General features: G+C 43.1%; 1 protein-coding gene across 5 annotated transcripts in view; it reads right to left on the bottom strand.

Annotated features, from left to right (window-relative positions):
• Positions 1-17,874, bottom strand: part of birc6 (baculoviral IAP repeat containing 6) — a 134,951-nt gene that overhangs the window by 95,492 nt on the left and 21,585 nt on the right. The window contains exons 14-38 of one of the 5 annotated variants that reach the window (XM_051422552.1): positions 17,649-17,780; positions 16,505-16,636; positions 16,201-16,367; positions 14,155-14,288; positions 13,804-13,965; positions 13,239-13,370; positions 12,253-12,350; positions 12,012-12,159; positions 11,518-11,651; positions 10,972-11,118; positions 10,708-10,895; positions 9,874-10,182; positions 8,348-8,447; positions 7,913-8,127; positions 7,610-7,818; positions 6,805-7,157; positions 6,463-6,682; positions 3,945-4,081; positions 3,636-3,773; positions 3,336-3,463; positions 2,966-3,097; positions 2,268-2,483; positions 1,996-2,179; positions 797-1,000; positions 358-491 (exon numbers count right to left, since the gene is read on the bottom strand). In XM_051422552.1, coding sequence (XP_051278512.1) covers positions 358-491; positions 797-1,000; positions 1,996-2,179; positions 2,268-2,483; positions 2,966-3,097; positions 3,336-3,463; positions 3,636-3,773; positions 3,945-4,081; positions 6,463-6,682; positions 6,805-7,157; positions 7,610-7,818; positions 7,913-8,127; positions 8,348-8,447; positions 9,874-10,182; positions 10,708-10,895; positions 10,972-11,118; positions 11,518-11,651; positions 12,012-12,159; positions 12,253-12,350; positions 13,239-13,370; positions 13,804-13,965; positions 14,155-14,288; positions 16,201-16,367; positions 16,505-16,636; positions 17,649-17,780 — 4,253 coding nt within the window. The remainder of the gene's footprint in view (positions 1-357; positions 492-796; positions 1,001-1,995; positions 2,180-2,267; positions 2,484-2,965; positions 3,098-3,335; positions 3,464-3,635; positions 3,774-3,944; positions 4,082-6,462; positions 6,683-6,804; positions 7,158-7,609; positions 7,819-7,912; positions 8,128-8,347; positions 8,448-9,873; positions 10,183-10,707; positions 10,896-10,971; positions 11,119-11,517; positions 11,652-12,011; positions 12,160-12,252; positions 12,351-13,238; positions 13,371-13,803; positions 13,966-14,154; positions 14,289-16,200; positions 16,368-16,504; positions 16,637-17,648; positions 17,781-17,874) is intronic. The other 4 variants (XM_051422585.1, XM_051422560.1, XM_051422577.1 and 1 more) reach the window with 4 other exon arrangements.

The raw sequence follows: 17,874 nt of genomic DNA, 5'->3' as shown, positions 1-17,874 counted from the left end.
TTTGAAATTACTACTCTATTATTGGAATTGGACTTTTCTTGAAAAATTGTGTTCATAAAATCTAAAAATATATTCTTGAAACTTTTTACTGCTATCTTATAATATCCTGCCTATCTCTTAAAAAATTATAAATTCATTCTTTTTCATTCTTTTCTATCAAACTGAATCTAAAAATCTGATTTATCCCATCTCAGTTGCTCTAAAACGTCAATGCAGATGCAGCTACGTGGCTGTTTATTTCAGTCAGCAAGTACTGATGCTGCATTTACTGCTGAGTCGTTACATCAATACACAAGTTTTGTGTACTAAGTAATGACCAAGTGAATAGAATAACAAGAGAAGATGATAAGAACATACCTTAAACACTTTGGCAGCGAGTGGATCTTTTTCCAAATCAATATCTAAAGGATCAATATCAACATCCATCAGGTCTTGTAGTAAGTCAAAGTCTATGTCTTTATCTTTTTCCAAAGATGACAGAGGTGGAGCACCTTTGGATAATAAAAACAGCTTTAATATTACCACGCAAGCACACTAGGAAAACATACAAGCAAGAGAGACTCTTTCTTTAGCACATTACTAGGCAATTTTAATGCCGATCAAGCTATTAGCTTGTTTTTGAAACTGCCTCGGTCCCTAATAATACAGCACATAAAGCCATACTGTGGAGAAAAACAGTGAAAAAAAGAAGCAAACATTTTACCACACAAAAACTTTATACTTTGATGATAAAAAGTGTGGGTTCATATCAACATTTGTGTAGCAGTGAGGAGAGTGGACAGGGCTTCCCACGCACTTTGGAATACTGAGGAGGTCCCAGTAGTACCTGCGATGATATCAGGCACAAGGGCCTCATCAATGCTCTCTACCAGGGGGATGGGTGCCGGCTGGGGAAGGGAGTCGTCCGAATCGGCGCCCGCTGAGGAGGATGATGCTCCTGCCTCCTCACCCACTGCCACTTCATCCATGATATCCAGAGAGCCTGGAGACAGCAGTTCACCTGGGAGGACAACAAGGTTTGCACTTTACTTGCACCTGTTTATTAGACATTTATCAATCTACAAAACTGAGAACAGGCAATATGGCCCCAAGATGTTAAAAGACAACAATTAAATTAAACAACAGAATCATGATAGTGCCCGTGTGAGGCCATACTATACAGCGGTGCTTTGAGCTAAATGCTTACATCAGAATGCTTATAAAGACGAAGCTAACATGTTGATGATTAGCAGGATGATGTGGCATTTGTTGAGGTCAAGAAAACATGACCATGTCTGGAGAATTAGTACTCCAGACATGGTAAAAATCGCAGCTTCTGCTATTTGGATATTGCACTTGGCAATATTGCAATTTCTATAATATTTCAAATTAATTGTGCAGCCCTATTTTGCAGGTATTTGGTCCTGACAGACAGACTGACAGAAATCGCTATCCCTATAACCATAATGCTGGCATGGCTAATGCTGGCATGGCTAATGAAAACCCCAAACTACATCAGTAAAAACTAACCCAAAAGGAAATATCCACATTAAAACCTTTAAATACAACAAAAACTATTTTGTGGCTCAGGAAAAAAATATTTTATTACCAATCAATGTATAGATCATTTTCTAGATTAATCGATTAGTTGCTTGGTCCATAAAATGACAAAATTGTGAAAAATGGGTTAGCAAATCCCAAGGTGAACACTGACAGTGTGTGAGTGAGCTTAGAGGAAATGTTGGAATTTGATGATTGCGTAAATTAGAGTAGATACTCCATCCTCTAAATTTAACTTCAAACAGTGCATAGCATTAAATTTCAAAATAATTAATCTATTATCAAAATAGTTGGCTATTAAGTTAATAGTTGACAACTAAGTGATTAATCGAGTAAGCGTGCAGCACACTGAACCGGAAACCTCAGACACAGGGTCCATACAAACACACCATAGACAGCCATAGATTGTTTATCAAGTGACAACTGATCTGAAAGTGAGCTGAGAATTGAACACACCTGCCAGGATGTCCTGTAGCATACATGTGAGGGAATACTGTGCCCAGGCTCCACCCCAGGAGATGTCCCCCCGGTTGAAGTCAGTCCCTACGAGCAGGAGCAGCAGACGTTCCAGTTGCTGCTCAGACACCACCTCACACAGGTGGATCGTGGGTCTTGTGGCGTTGGCTATCCTAGCAAGGACCTGAGGGTGTATGCAAGTATGCATTACTGGATTAATGGGTATTCAGAGATGACCGAACTGAAGGAGTCCATATACGACTATTGAATACCTTGCAGACAAACAGCAGCAGGTCAGCGTGGCAGGTGAAGTCCATGGAGAGGAGGAAGAGGGCCAGCTTCTGCACCACACAGATGCAGCGTTCATGGGACAGTGTAAAGGGCAGAGGTTCTACTTCTGGGGCTTCTTTGGCTGTTGTGGACTCAGTGTCCAAAGTGGAGCGAGGCCATTCAGCTGTCCGTCGCAAACGGATCAGGTCTTTAAAGTGCTGCAGGAGGATGGGAAAGTGAACATGGGATTATGAGACATTAATATTGTGTATTTGAGGAGCTTTACCAGTTCAAATTTCAATTCATGCAGCACTTGTTTTCGTTCAGGCCCTGTGGATTCTTACAGATCCTATTAGGAGCACTGGGAGGAGCCAGAGGTTCAACAAATATGACAAAAGTTATTTTTACAAAAGTTACCTACTGCAGCTTCACACAAGGCATGTCTAAATCAACATTTCACATCTCCACCACAGGGTAGGCAAAATCCCATCATATTAGACAAACAAAATGATGCCCAAAACTACAAAACAACTAAATCTAGGAATCAAATTTACCCGATTGTCTTCACACTTTTACACTGCATTCAAATGCAAAACACAGAGGCCATCCATTACAAAACACACCAGCCCTTCTTTAAGATGTAATTTCTGATTATGTGGCGCTGCACTCTATATAGAGCAGAGACTAATGAACTGCTCACCTTGGATGTGGCTTGTTTGAGCTTGGCCTGTTCCACCAGCAGTTTGTATGAGGAGCCTTTGTTGCTCTGGATCTTCTCCTTCTCGATCTGCTCAACCAAAGCTTTCTGTTTTGCTTTCAATAGGTTTAACTGCTACAATAAAAAGGGCATGATAAATATAAGCACTGCAAAAGCATTCGCTCCAGACAACCCATGTAATGCTGCAGCTCCATTAAAACAGATGAAAAACATTTTCCTAAGGCTTCTAATTTAGGACCAGACTTATATGCACACTTTCCTTCATTATGCCATATCTGACTTTAGAGAATAACACATTTGTTGTTATCCTCCAGTCTGGAGGCGTGTCAGTGTTGGGATGAGACACATTTACCTGCTTGTGGTGGACGAGCTGCTTACGGATCTTACGGGAGTAGAGTCGATCCAGACTGCTACTTCCTTTAGCAGACCTGTTGGAGTTCTGAGACTGAAGGCTGTTATTGATGAAGCTCCACTGAATACCTAAAGGACAGACCAGCAACAAGTCAGTTCACAGATGTGAGGACAGGATTAAATCACAGCATACAATATGAAATGTTGATCTATAATTCCTATAAGTCCTGATTAAAATATTTTCTTTTCTTTTCTTTGAATTTAACTACATCAAAAAAAAAAAAGTGTACAGTTCTTATACCTGTAAAGGTTCTCTCCCGCTCTTTTCCTCCAAGGTGCTTCTTCCCACCTGAGGCCTCATCTTCTATACTGGCTACATAGTCCAGCAGTCTGGAAACCAACATCACTACCCAGCTGATCATGGGGATATCCAAAACACCTGGAAAACACACACAAATACACAGCTCTTGTAATAATAGAATGTGCACATTCACAAAGACATCTACCTTTCTGCTGCATAAAATATCGTGACAATCTTTAGGTGTCTTAGATGTCACCCATCTGGAAGGTTTCTATGCACCGTGAACCTGCCACAGTAATTGTACATTACCTTCACTCCTGCGCTGGGCAGCAGCTTGTGGCTGCTGCAGTGGAGACAGCAGGCTATCCAGGAGGTTCAGGAGGCCCTCCAGCACACCACTGTTACTCAGAGATCTTTGGCCAATACAGGACAGGAGCATGAACACCCTGTGGAGAAACAAGATTGAAAATACTGCATTTACTATCTGTCCACCATAAAATAATCCCCGCTGATCTAGCTCCCAGATACACAAATGGACAAATCAATCTGTCCCAAATGCTGATGGAATGGTAAATGAACTGTACTTATGTAGCAGCTTTATAGTGATCTGATCACTCAAAGTGCTTAACACTACATGTCACATTCAGATGCATTCACACACCGCACAGCATCAGGAGCAATTTGGGGTTCAGTGTCTTGCAGAAGGACAGTTTAAAATGCAGCGGGATGAGCCAGGGATCAAACCACCCTCCTGAGCCACAGCCTCCCAGGAAGCTGCACTGTAGTCGGTATTCACACTAAAATAAAAACAGAAATAGCTGCGCATGCGGGTTCTGGGTTCAAGCCTTTTCATGGTCAACAGAAGGGAGCAGCTCTAAAGACCCGAAGTTAAAGCAGAAAGCAGCAACAAGTGGGTGTCAGGCTCCATATTGTGTCTCCACTGGGCGATAAAAATCGATTTTATCGATTAATTCAAATTTGTAGTTAAACACGATTTATTTTGAGTTAAAATCTGTTTTCTCTTGAACTTCCACAACACCGGCGCTCCCTTTGGGCTCCCGTAGGTCAGAGTGCGCTGACCCCTCCCCCCGCCTCTCCACAGATACACACAACACGGCAGCAAGCACAGTGTCGTCGGTTGTTTGGAACTGGTTTGGTTTTGTGGCGTCCGACAGCGAACAAACCACGACCCACTGCAAAGTTTGTTTGAAAGCTGTTGCAACCAAAGGTAGCAGTATGACCAATTTATTCCAGCACCTCAAGCAGAGGCATGCAGCCGAGTGGGAGAAATGTTGCTCTCTGCAAGATATACAGGACCACAGCCCACAAACACAAACTAAAAAACAGTCTACATTAGTGGATTCATTTTCACATTGTGTCCCGTATGATAAGAAAGGGACCCGGTGGAAAGCTATTACTGATGCAGTCGCGTTGCATATTGCTAAAGACATGGTTCCCATTTACACAGTGGAAATCGTGGGGTTTATCCACATGCTGAAAACCTTCGACCCCAGGTAAATGGTAAATGGACCTGTACTTGTATAGTGCCTTTCTAGACTTCCGACCCCTCAAAGCGCTTTTACACTACGTGAGACATTCACCCTTTCACACACATTCACTCAGTGATAGCAAAGTCCATCGAACAGAAACTAACATTCATACACATTCACACACCGATGCATGGCATCGGCATCAATTTGGGGTTCAGTATCTTGCTCAAGGATACTTCGACATGTGACACCAGGAGCCGGGGATCAAACCCACAACCTTCCGATTAAGGAACGACGCACTCTGCCTCTGAGCCACATCCGCCCCAAGGTATGTGCTACCAAGCCGCAAGTATTTTGCCTCACCTGTACAACTGCACATGGGAAAGGATCGCTAGAGAGCTGGAGGAGGTGTGTTTTTACTCCACCATAACAGACCTATGGTCCAGCCGAACCAGCCCTACATGAGTTTGACTGCACATTTTATCAACAACAACTTGTTTACAAGCTTGTTTCAAGACTTGCGTTTTGTTGCACTTTAGACCTAAGGGGAAATTTTGTTCAAATCCCAGAAGGGAAAATCAAAACAAAATAAAAGCAAAACTTGTTTTGAACAATTTCTTTGTCATTTGTAGTGTGTTTTTAAGAAGGAAAAAAAATCGATTAAAATCGTAAATCAGGTTGGTGTGAAAAAATCGGAGATTTCATTTTTAAGCCATATCGCCCAGCCCTACACCATATAGTAAATATCTTATCTTGTCTACCATAGGTGGTGCTATTAAGTTATTAAATCCTCACTGTCAGAAATAGGTCACTCCACCACCTCCTGAAACTATAGTGCCATCAGTATCACACTGATCTGAGTTCAGTAGCAGATCTGCCATTAAGTACCCACACATTGGTATTCAGTGTTATTGTGTAAAGCACTTTACTTTACTTTTAGTTTGGAGTGCTACACAAAAAAATTCTGACTGATTGAGCTGGTTTCCCTGACATCTATAAGCAGTGTGTTCCAGAACTCTGGAACCTAATTGACCACAACCCTGATTATCGCGCTGTCATAACTGAATTTTCGAGATGTAGATTTGAATTCTTGAAAGAAGATTTTACCCATGATCCAATAACAAAAATCAAATTAATATATATATATATATATATATATATATATATAAAAAATATATATATATATAAAGTATGTATCTCAATGGGGCTTGAAAGAATGAACAACTTAAGGGCAATAACTTTAAAAGCATGAAAATGTAGAATTTTCAAATGACTTTCATAATCATCATTGTGTTTAAAAGAACTTGTGGCACCTGTGGGGAATCAGAGGACCTTACCTGTCCTGAGGGAAGATGAGCAGCTGTTCTGAGTTGTAGAGCTCCTGCAGTACATTGGAGAGGAACTGGCCCCACCAGCGCTCGCCTCCACACAGCTGCACCAACAGCAGGCCAGCGTGGAGACGGATCTTAGGCGTCCCACTGATGCAAAGGTGTTTGAAGAGCTCCTCGCAGGCCTGGGCATGGAAGGTACTCTGGAGCACCGAGGGCACAGAGTGGCCTGAAAATACACACACGTTAGGCAGGATGCTGTTTGCCTTCCACTAGCTAAATTCAGGGGAAAAATCTAAACATTTGTAACCCTGTCATCTCCAAAATACAACAGCTGCTTCCCCTGCTCACCGTTGTTAGAGTGCAGGAGGCTGAGCAGTGTGTCCAGCAGGTAGCGGATGATGGTCCTCAGCTGCTCGGTGGATGAGTTGTGGACTAGCTCCTGGGCCTCCGGAGGTCCGGCTGTGGGCAGCGACTTTCGGCTAGCACCCAGTGACACACGCAGTCGCTGGACTGCGTGGTGAGCCAGGTTGAGTTGCAGCTGCAGCTGGATGCAGTCCTGGTAGGCTGAGAAAACACGCTGGTCCTCTTCCACCACCTTGTCTGGTTTTCGTAGGAAGTACTGGGCATTATTAGCACTGTTGAGAGGCGGCAGGTCGATGTTCTGCAGGAGGGTCTCTAGCCGATGGCAAGCTAGATTGTACCTGGTTAATAGGAGAGCACCAAAGTCAATTGATAGACCCAACAAATGCACTATATCCCCGTTTTCTAGAAACTACAGTGTGCAACCGTTTTAGAAAATTAAACTTTTCTAAAAGAAATGATATATTAGTGAGCTGTTTTTAAAGAGTAGTAAGAACCAATTAGCTGAGAACCACAGACAGGGTATGAATGAGAAAATGATGAGATGGACTAATAGAAGGTTACTGTGAGTTAAGATGGTCACTGTGTCAGACTAAGCGATTATAGAGCCATAAAACAACATATTGGTCCACAACCAATCATAGCTAGACGTTTTTCATGACCTGCACGATGTCGTCCGCAATTAGGGACCGACTTCCAGGAACAAGAATGTTAGAAAAAAACGGCAACTGAGTCAAAGCCAAGAAAGAGGGGGTGCAATTGTAAAGTGCTGTTAATTTCTTTCTTGACTCACCTGCACTGGATGTCCTCCTGCAGCGCCACCATCATGGTCAAGTGCTGATCCACATCCGGCTGACTGGCTGCCTCACTCTCTCCCCGCAGAGGATCGTGCATCAACTTCAGCTCACTCTCCCACGGCAGGATGTAAGTGTGGCCATAGTAGAAGCCAAGTGGGATCTTTGCCCGAGCATTGGTGCTGCCGTAGCGCCCAATAACAGTGATCTGAGAGTCGTAGGAGAATAAGTCATTGTGGTAGACTAGCAAAAGTGAAGCAAAAAAACAGCCACCATGCTACTATCCAAAGCAAAATACAGACCTTCATGAACCTGCAGACAGGTGGTGGCAGCAGGTCGTGCAGAATGAGGGAGTGGGTGCTGATGTCAGTGGCCACCACCAGCCTGCGGCCATCCACCTCCTCACCCAGTGTCCAGATGTCTATGGACAGAGAGGCCAAGTCGCCACAGGTCGGGATCAGAGCGTCAGTCAGCAGGACGGGACGGCCAAAGTCCAGCGTGACAAAGCGACGAGCTCCTGGGAGGAAGGGACAGAAGAAACAGGAACTTTGTTTAGAAAGATTGTTTACATGAAGCTATCATACTTAAAATTTCCTAAAGGACAAATGGAAAACAACATGATTCTAAAGTACATTGCCTTAACTCTGAAACTAGTTTCAAGCATTAATTTCAGTATGTACAAGTCTAAATAAGCAGCAGTTAGGTAGTAAATGTGAAATATTGCTAGATAGACATACCAGAGTGCATCCGCTCTATAATGATGGACTGGTGTGGAGGAGGCTGCAGGAAGTGAGATGCCTGGGAAATCGCCAAAGCCAGACCACTGCCCATGGGGCTCTGCAGCAAAAAAACAATTTTTCCACCATTTAAAAAGTTGACATTTTTTACTAATTTCAGAAAACACGTTTACCATTTGCTTAAACCATGTACAGAGCAATCACACTGACTTACTTATTTTTTTCTTATTTCTTTCACACTGTGTTTCAATCTGGCTGGATATCACTTAAAAATGGTCACATCTAGTGTTGATACAATACGAGAGATTTACTTTTGTAGATAGCTTACTTTGATAAATATAAACATGTTAATAATAAAACTAGGGCTGGGGATGAAGGGAAAAAATCATGCAACAATGCAATAATGTTTTTCATATCATTTGAACGTTATATATCACTGTTTAAATAAAGTCTATATGTTTGTTGAGCTTTAAGATTCCCGTAGACTTAAAATGCTGGTAGTAGATTCAGAACCAGAAAAATAACTGTTTGATCTGCAAGCAGAGGATATATTTACATGATAAACTATATAAAAATAAAGAAATAAAAAAGTTCCAATCTTGTCAATATAATTCCTTACAAATCACACAGTGTGAAATGTAACAAACAACCAAAGGCCTCTTGGTTTAATTAAATTAATTTGTTTGAATCCCTAATTTCCACTTGTCTTTGGCCATTAAGAAAACAACAGCCTGCCTGATGTGTTTTACATTTATTGGTCAGAGACTTTAACTGTAATAAACTGTGTTTGTGTCTTTGTTGGCTAAAGTTTCTGACAGTTTCCTGTTTAAATTTAAGTAGGCTGATTCATTGACCGTGTATATAATGGACAGAGCTTCCAGGTCTGTAAAGTGAAGCTGTCAACAGGGGGCAGCTCCATGGGTTGCAGAGTCTTATGAAGAAATGACCCTACTTCTCACTTACATAATATGAATCAAGATTATGTTACTGCATTACCTATTTCTTACTTAAAATCTTTTCACAAACTGTTTATCTGTAATACAAGAATATATGTGACAAGGGAAGCCAACAGTCAAAACTAGGCACAACTTGCAGCACATCACCACTGCTGACTCCAAGAAACCGTCACGGTGGATTTTTGGACTGTTGAGCTGTTGCTTCTGTGGTAATGGTAATGGTAAATGGACCTGTACTTGTATAGCGCCTTTCTAGTCTTCCGACCACTCAAAGCGCTTTTACACTACATGGCACATTCGCCCTTTCACACACATTCACTCAGTGATGGCAAAGCCCATCGAACAGACATAACATACACATTCACACAACAATGCACGGCATCAGGAGCAATTTGGGGTTCAGTATCTTGCTCAAGGATACTTCGACATGTGGCAGGAGGAGCCAGGGATCGAACCAACAACCTTCCGATTAGGGGACGACCCTCTCTGCCTCTGTGCCACCACTAAACTCTGCAGGAGTGTCTTTTGGTAGAAGTCAGAAACCTTTAAGTCGAGTTACATGTAACTAACCGGCTTGGCTTTCTGTGTGTTCTTGTGCGCAGCAAGATTGACAGGCCCAGGGTCCATCATGGAGCCGGGGAACAGGTGAGCCAGCTCAGCGCTGAAGGCCGCAGACACCGCCTCGTTGGGCGGTGTGAGAGGAGGGGTCATGAAGAGGGGCGTAGTTTTAGGTGTTGGGGGGATGACGTCAGATGGATGAATGAAGAAGCCTGGAGCGGAGGAAGGGTTGGAAGGCACAGAGTTGTGGATGGGCCCCACACCTGAGGCAGCGGCAGCTGCAGAGGTGGTCTGATGCAGCTTGGCCTCAAGCTTGGCCTTCTGTTCATAACACAGACAACACATATTACTAACAAGACAAAAACACTTGACTGGTACTATAACAGAATAATATTTCACAGACTTATACTCCTATAGTCATATATAAGCTTATGATCCATTGTTTTTCTAGTGCTGTCCTCTATTGTTTAATTCTTTTTATTTTGTCCCTGCACTGGCTGCATGCTGTATCATGTCTGCTACCTTCTAAGAAATCTTCTGGTACATCTTTTGCTCTTTTTCTTCTTGCAGCCTGGACATCTTTCAACACAAGTTCTCCAAGTATGATGTGACAAAACATCGCAATGAACAGCCCTACCTCAAAGTACCCTGAACTTGCATTTGGCATCACCTCCTGAGGAGTGGCCAAATTAAGTCCCAGGAAAAAAGCCAGCATAGAACAGTGGAAATAAAAGCAAAACCCATAATAATGACAACATGCTATGAAGGTTTTGTTAAGGTCCTGCATTGGAAAACATAGCATGTGTGTGTGTCACAAGTGTGTTTGTGTGTAATCTGGTCCTTCACCTGCTGCTGCAGCTTCAACAGCTGCTGTTGTTTCTCCTGTAGCACCTGCAGCTGCTGCTCTGCAGACACCATGGCGTGGGACAGCGATTGGAGCGCCACCTGTGCCGCCGAGCTTAGAGCTGTAGAAGCTTCACCAACTGTTCCTGTGGACAGGCCGCCCACCGCAGGCGTCACACCAAATGTACTCACTGGGGTTAAGGAGCAGAAGTTTAGACAATAGGCAGTTCATGAGCCAAAGACATGAAAAATGAAAGAAATGTTTACCAGTGAACATGCTGGCGTCATCTCGTTCCACCCGTGTGCCATCACTGGTGGAGATACAAGTAAAGTGCAAAGGCTCCACCTCCAGCAGTCCAGTTAATGCTGTAAAGCTGCCCTCTGCTGCTGCACAGCTGCTCACTTTTCCATTCCCTGCAGAAAACACCCACAACCAAAAGAACATTCAAGAAAATATCTGAGCTTCGAGTCTCTCTCCAGCATTTCAACATTTCACCATTACATAGTAGAGAACTTAAAATATACCAGGGTTTTTGCAGTTCTAAATTCTGTTGAGCAAACCTTTTTACATAAATATATCAGTAAATCACTTATATCAAATATAAGAACAGTGAAGGAACTTTTTATACATTGTCCTCTGATGTTAAATAATGAAAAATATACTGGACAAGTTCAAATAAACATATTTCATATTTAGTGCCACATGAATGTGACAATCTAATCTATCTTAATCTTCAATCCACCAGTGAGCAGGTTTAAAAAGTCTAGAATAACAAGGCTGTAACATGATGTTAATCAGTGCACAGCTAATACCTGAGAGAATGTCAGAGAGGTCAATCTCATCTGATTGGACTCCAATGCTGCTGTTGAAGGCATTCTTACAGGTGGAACCACTGACCTCCAGGTCAAAGAGTACTGGGTCAAACGGAGAGCTGTACAGGCCATACCTGGAAGGAGGTGGACAGGAGAGGCTTGTGTTTAGGGTGAAACATCAAGGAAGGAATGACTCTACTAATAAGACAACATCAAGCAGTATAAATGAGCATTTAATGGGTAAAGAAACATTATCAATTTAATACTGATGCTTCTATATGATCTACATAACAAACAAGACCATCAGAGAGAAGATTGGCTGTTATTATATAGCTATTCTTAATGCCTGAAATGAGGCAGTGGAAACACTACCGCTTTTGTCCACAGGGGCCACCAAGATCAACCCAAAAAGCTAGTTCCTTGTTGGGGCTTTAAGTCATAGAATAAAATATAATTTGCGCATCACTATCCTACAGTGGCCGGGCTGTCAGTACCTGGTCTGCAACAGTGCCTCCAGTGGGGTGAGGCGGTCCTGCAGCTGTCGAGAGATGGCGGTGAGTAGGGAGGCGCAGGCAGTGCTACAGCCTGCAAGGTCCTCTTCCTTCACATAGTTCAGCAACACAAAGTACCAGAACACGGAGCCTGAAACAAGAGGGAGAGGGGGAGATGCGAAAATACTGGAGAGCCATGAAAGAGGAGCAACGGAAAGCTGCTGTGTGTAGTTCAGTTACTTACCACCTGTTGCTGCTGCAGGCAGGTAAGGCATATTGTCTAGCAGAGCCTTCAGTAGACTCACGCCAAAACCCTGTTGACTTGGGTCCCCTTTCCCATTACTACAGCAAGAAATAAATGTTCATCATTATCTCCATATGAACCCGAAATGCACGAGAGGTCAAGAACAAACAATTACTTCATCATATAGGGTGTTTCCACTACAGGAACCTCGAAAATTAAGGTGTAGCCACTGTCATGGGCTCTGATTTTGTTCCCACTGTACGGTGTTTGCTTCCTGGGACCTACACTTGGGAAGGAATGCCACACCAATTCAGAATATACAACTTGTGTTTTGCTGCTAATGCAGCACACATGCATGGGCGAATATATCGGAAATCGCCAGTTGTTGATGTGACAGTGGCCCAACCCTAGCAAGGAGCAGAAAACGAGCAGGACCTGCAGCTGCCTGTGCATCCTTCTGGGCAGCTGATCAGTCCCGAGAGACACAACCAGCTCTGGGGAGCTGGTCAACTGTGTGGGAGCTGGTCCGGTGCCAGTCTCGTGTACTCTTTTTTTTGCTACAGTCTGTCAACCTCTTACTGCGGTTAGAATCTTCTGTTCATTTAACAATACTGATAGTTAAAATTCACCTTATAAAATTAGAATCAGACTTAGAAATACTTTATTTATCCCGGGGGGAAATTTGTTAAAGAATGTCTAATGTCAAAGAAAATCTATATTAGCGTCAGCTTTTGTCCTTGTGTCAACTACACTCACCACACTAGCCTACAAAGCAGCGCTGTCCTAGTATCATTATACATATGGTGTTGCCTTTTCAATGATGTACTGTGTATCAGGTTCGTACCACACAGCGGAAAACCAGGCAGAGCATAGAACCTTACAGGTTCTTACTGGTTCAGATTACAGGAAGTCACAGGTTTACAGGGTTGTTCCCATAGCGGAAAAGAACTAAAAGCATCATCACTGAGATCAACCATGTGTCTTACCTAATACAAAGTGCAAGAAAGCGAGCACATTTGTGCGCTATGCTCCGACTGGCCTCGAAAAAACACATCCGCACAATATCCGTCAGCCGCGTCCGTGTTTTCACCAGCAGACCCTCCTTTCCTTCTCTTAAGCTACAAAGAAACCACAGGATATATTATTTGTCTTAGTAACTTGTGAACTCAATGTCCTAGACCAGCAGTTTTCAAAGTGCGAGGCGCGCCTCACCAGGGGTGCGCCAGAGGACCTCAGGGGAGGTGCAGTGTGAGAAAAAATACACCGGGAAAAAAAAAGTTTAAAAAGTGTATCATAATGGATCGATTTTTAGTACCTCAGGTGAAAATGAGAGTGGACACAGAGACAAGCAGAAAACAGAGGAAGTATGACCCTGATTATTTAAAGTATGGTTTTTCATTCAATGGTCCTGATGATGCTCCGCTGCCACAGTGTGTCATTTGCAACGAGTTGCTAGCTAACGACAGGCGGCTTTTGAGTTCTGTTAGGGGAAGCCCACTATCTCACACTTTGAAAACCCCTGTCCTAGACGATGACTTGTTTTAGTCCTACCTGCAGGGGCCGTTGGAGAAAACCCCGGCCAGCCAGCACAAGATGTCTAGGATGAGGCTTTGGGCATGCTCTGTGGCTGGGCTGCACTCTGTCCGCCGACACAGTGCGTCCAGCAGCTTTTCGTGGAAGTCTAGGAACTGTAGCATAGCACAGCGTTGGACCCTGAGTAGAACAGAAGAACAAAGACATAAATTAACTCCTGCAGAGTAGAACAGAAGAACAAAGACACAAGTTAACTCCTGCAATATGTACAGTACAGACAAATACAATCCAAGGAGACAGTGACAGTAATAGTGACCATTTGCCACTGCATGTATTTAGTGTTCATCGTGACAACGACAGTGATCTAACCTTTCTTTGGGTATTGATGTCTTCTTAAACCTTCTGATTGTGACTGAAACTTCCTGCAGCAGGTCACAGCCTCGCAGGTTTTCTACTTTCTTCGAGGGTGCCGGGCTCTCCATTTTCACCGCAGAGACCTTCTCCTACACACACACACACACACACACACACACACACACACACACACAAAAACTTAAAAAAGCTTGGTTTGTCTGTTTCAGGCTACTGTAAAAACATGAAAGACTGCGTAGAAGATGACCCACTCCCTCTGCAGCTAATTTTAAGGTAACAAGAACCCGTAATTAAAACATAACTAAAATCCTGTCTTTCTGTGCAAACATACGTTAAGCATATAAGTACGGTAAGTATCATTCAAAGTTAGTCTTTTTATTTATTAGGGACCGAGCCAGTGTCAACATTGAGAGGACCCTATTGTAATTGCTCAGTTTATTATTATTAGGGACCGAGCCAGCGACCGCTGGAAGGTCCCTATTGTTTTTGGTCCATTTATTATTATTATTCATAGCCCTTTTGACTGCATTTTTGACCCCCTGAACGTAAATTTTGCGTGAATTTTATTTGGCAAATTTGTCGGGCCTGGTGCGATATCGGATATTCTATTCGTCACATTCAGGTCAGCCACTAGAAAGGCCACTAGGTGGCGCTACTTTTAGGCAAATTTCAATAGGCTAATAACTCCCACATCGTTTGTCTCACATTCAAAATTTCAAAAAGTTGAATCTCACTATATAGGCCACGCCCACTTCCGCCTAATTTTTTTTTCTTCGCTAGAGCGCAAGATGTCCAAAAACTACGTTTTCGTGATCCATCCATGCGCTTTTGTACGAAATTTGGCACGTAGCATCTGGAGACTGTCCTGGCAAAAAAAGTAATTTAAAGTATTTTGATATTTCAAAAAATAAGGAAGTTATAAAATTAGCACTTCCTGTTGATTTTTCGTCAAAAAAGGAAGTGGGGTATTTCTCCACATTGGTATGTCCGATTTACACCAACCTTGGGTCAATAGTTCCTTATGTCTTCATTATGTATCATGCTCAATTTCAGGTCATCACCACAAGGTGGCGCTCTTTAAAATGAAGAAGTTTATATCTCTGCATCGGCAAGTGTGATTACAATGAAACGTGGTACGATGCTTGCCCATGGCTCCCTGAGGGTCCCCTAAAAGGAAAAGAAATCGCACCACTAGGTGGCGCTCTGGTGGCAGGGTTAATCACTCTGCAGAGACCGTAATAGTTATGAATATGAAATTCAAAGGACACGTGTAGACTGGTGCCTGTAGCTCACATACCAAAAATCGTGTTTGTCGTGTCAGCGCTCCCTACAGGATTTTTAAAAAGCTGCCCCAAAATTAGTCAGTACAGTAAATATATATTGCTGATTAAGAGTTGCGCGATTTGTGACTGCACGTTGAAGGGCGGGTCCGTGGCGTGTCGTCAAAGTCGGCCATTTAGAATTCCGTGGTTCCGAGCTGATTTACATGAAATTTTCATGTTGTGGTCCGCACGTGTAACGACGGCACGCGACGCGGCCGCAGCACGCCCCGAGTTGCGTGGAGTGCGAGGTCCCGCCCAACACTGCTTGCAGCTTTAATTTATTTTATTTTTGTTCATATTTATTTGTTAATACCCAATAGTACCCACTGTTTACGAGCAGTCAAGAGTTCCCAAGATGAAATTTGAAAGAAGCACAAACATCATATTATCAAAACTAAATTTAAAGAATTAAATAAATACTATTGGTCCATTCATCCTTATTAGAACTATAAAAATTTATGAAATTATGGCGAGGGAAATTATATCGTGGCTGGTCGCCATAGCTAGACTTTGGAAAAACAATACATTTTTATTTACTGTGGGGATTTTGTCCCACATTACTTACATTGAAAGCACATTAAGAAGAAATCGTAATGGCCTTAAGTTTGAACATTAAAGCAAGCATAAACTGCTTCACTGTTAATATGGGCATCCGTTGTTTTAAGACAGACAGACAATATGAACCTATATCTTAAAAAGAGTAAAAGCTGTGAATGTGTACCTTGGATGCCTGGGCCCGCTGCAGCAGGGTAGACAGCGAGTGGGCTTTGGTGCCCTGAGGCTTGGCACTGGGCATTCTCAACACAGGTCGGGGGCTCTCCTCCATGACTCGGTCACTCACAGCTTTGATGTGAACCAGAAAGGAGCGGTACTTCCCTCCCGCCATGCCTGCAGTGGAGGGAAGAACAGGACAAGTAAGAAACACTGACACACTCACATCTTCCCGGATGATTCTCAGTATCATCTTCCTGAGCACACAAGCCCCAGCTGTCAGGGACCAGTGGGTGGGTAAATGTGACTGTTACCTTTGACCAGCTTGGGGCTGGTGAGGCTGAGCATGCCCGCATGGCCAGAGAGGTCCAGCCCACTGGCCATCCACACCGGACCGCACAGGATATCCTCCTTGTGGTCCTCTAGGAATGGACACAGGACAGAGCCTAGAGCAAACACATGAAGCGCTATTTCACTCAGGGTGGATGATACACCTATCTAAAATTTCACATGCTGAACAACCTTCTTCTGCTTTAGCAGATTAGTAGGAAATGTAAGACTTCAACGCTATTACACTATTCCAATGTCAAGCTGCCAGTCAACACAATTGAAAAACCTGAGACTAGAAATAAGAAAGGACAACATTAAGTCCAACTGTGTCCACTAAAGCAGAGAACTGTTAACCCTAATCTGTATCAATGTAACATTTGATATGCAGCAGAAATAGATTCATTTTAACACAGTATTTATACTTTGTGCTAGAATTTGAGATCAAGAGACCCACGGAATACTGGGCTGTGTGCTGCCCAGTGGGCTCCAGAGAAAAAACACTTCCAAAATAGTTGGACCAGACTCAAGTTTCGTTGCATTCATCGCAAAAAGGGTTGTCGCATGAAGGCATTTCCCTTCAGTGATTTAAGGTGGCTCAACAGTATCCGTATTGGGTATTACAAGAATTTTTATTGTTTTTTCTAATGACTTCTACTTCACTCTCCTGCCTGCTAGGTCTGTGACCCTGTTAACTGGCAACTTTCAGCCAAATAAAGTCTCCAGTTAATCAACATATTTGGCTAAGAGTCGCTAGTTAACAGGGTCACTCATTAAACTAAAACACAGCTGTGGCAAATTGGGATAATTAGCGGCCCAGTCTGCATTTTATACTAAAAGACAGCTGGTGTTTCCAGTCAGGAGTTCTTCCAGAGCGAGTGAGGTGGAGGCTACGTGATTCTCTCCTGTGTGGTATTGTAATGCTGGGCTGTGAATTGTGCGATATTTAGTAGCGTGATAATGTGAGGGTTGTGTGCTGTTGGCTTGTCAATAGCGTAGTATTTCATTATTGCAGTTATCTTGACAGCCCTCATGGCAACAAAAGATAAAATTGGCAGCATGAACTGAAATTTTATTATCGTCATCCACAAACTGCAGCTCATGTTTACAGGTGCAGGAACAATTCTTTACCTGACGTGTCCTCTATGTCCATGAATTGAATGTCCTCTGTGAAGTCATGCAGCAGAGGTTGTCCGTTCCTCTCCCCGTTGGCATGGAGGACATTGGAGAGGGGGAAGGAGATCTGTCTGTCTACCGCCGTCTCTGTCAAAGACATGACAAGAAAGATTCACACAAGGGGTTCCATATTCAAAATATCCCAGGTCATTTTAGCTGTTACTTGAAAGACAAAAGAACT

This window comes from Dicentrarchus labrax, unplaced genomic scaffold (assembly GCF_905237075.1).
Source record: "Dicentrarchus labrax unplaced genomic scaffold, dlabrax2021, whole genome shotgun sequence".
Classification (NCBI taxonomy): Eukaryota; Metazoa; Chordata; class Actinopteri; family Moronidae; genus Dicentrarchus; species Dicentrarchus labrax.
Note: the sequence above shows the minus strand (reverse complement) of the source record. Positions and strands in the feature narration are given on the sequence as shown.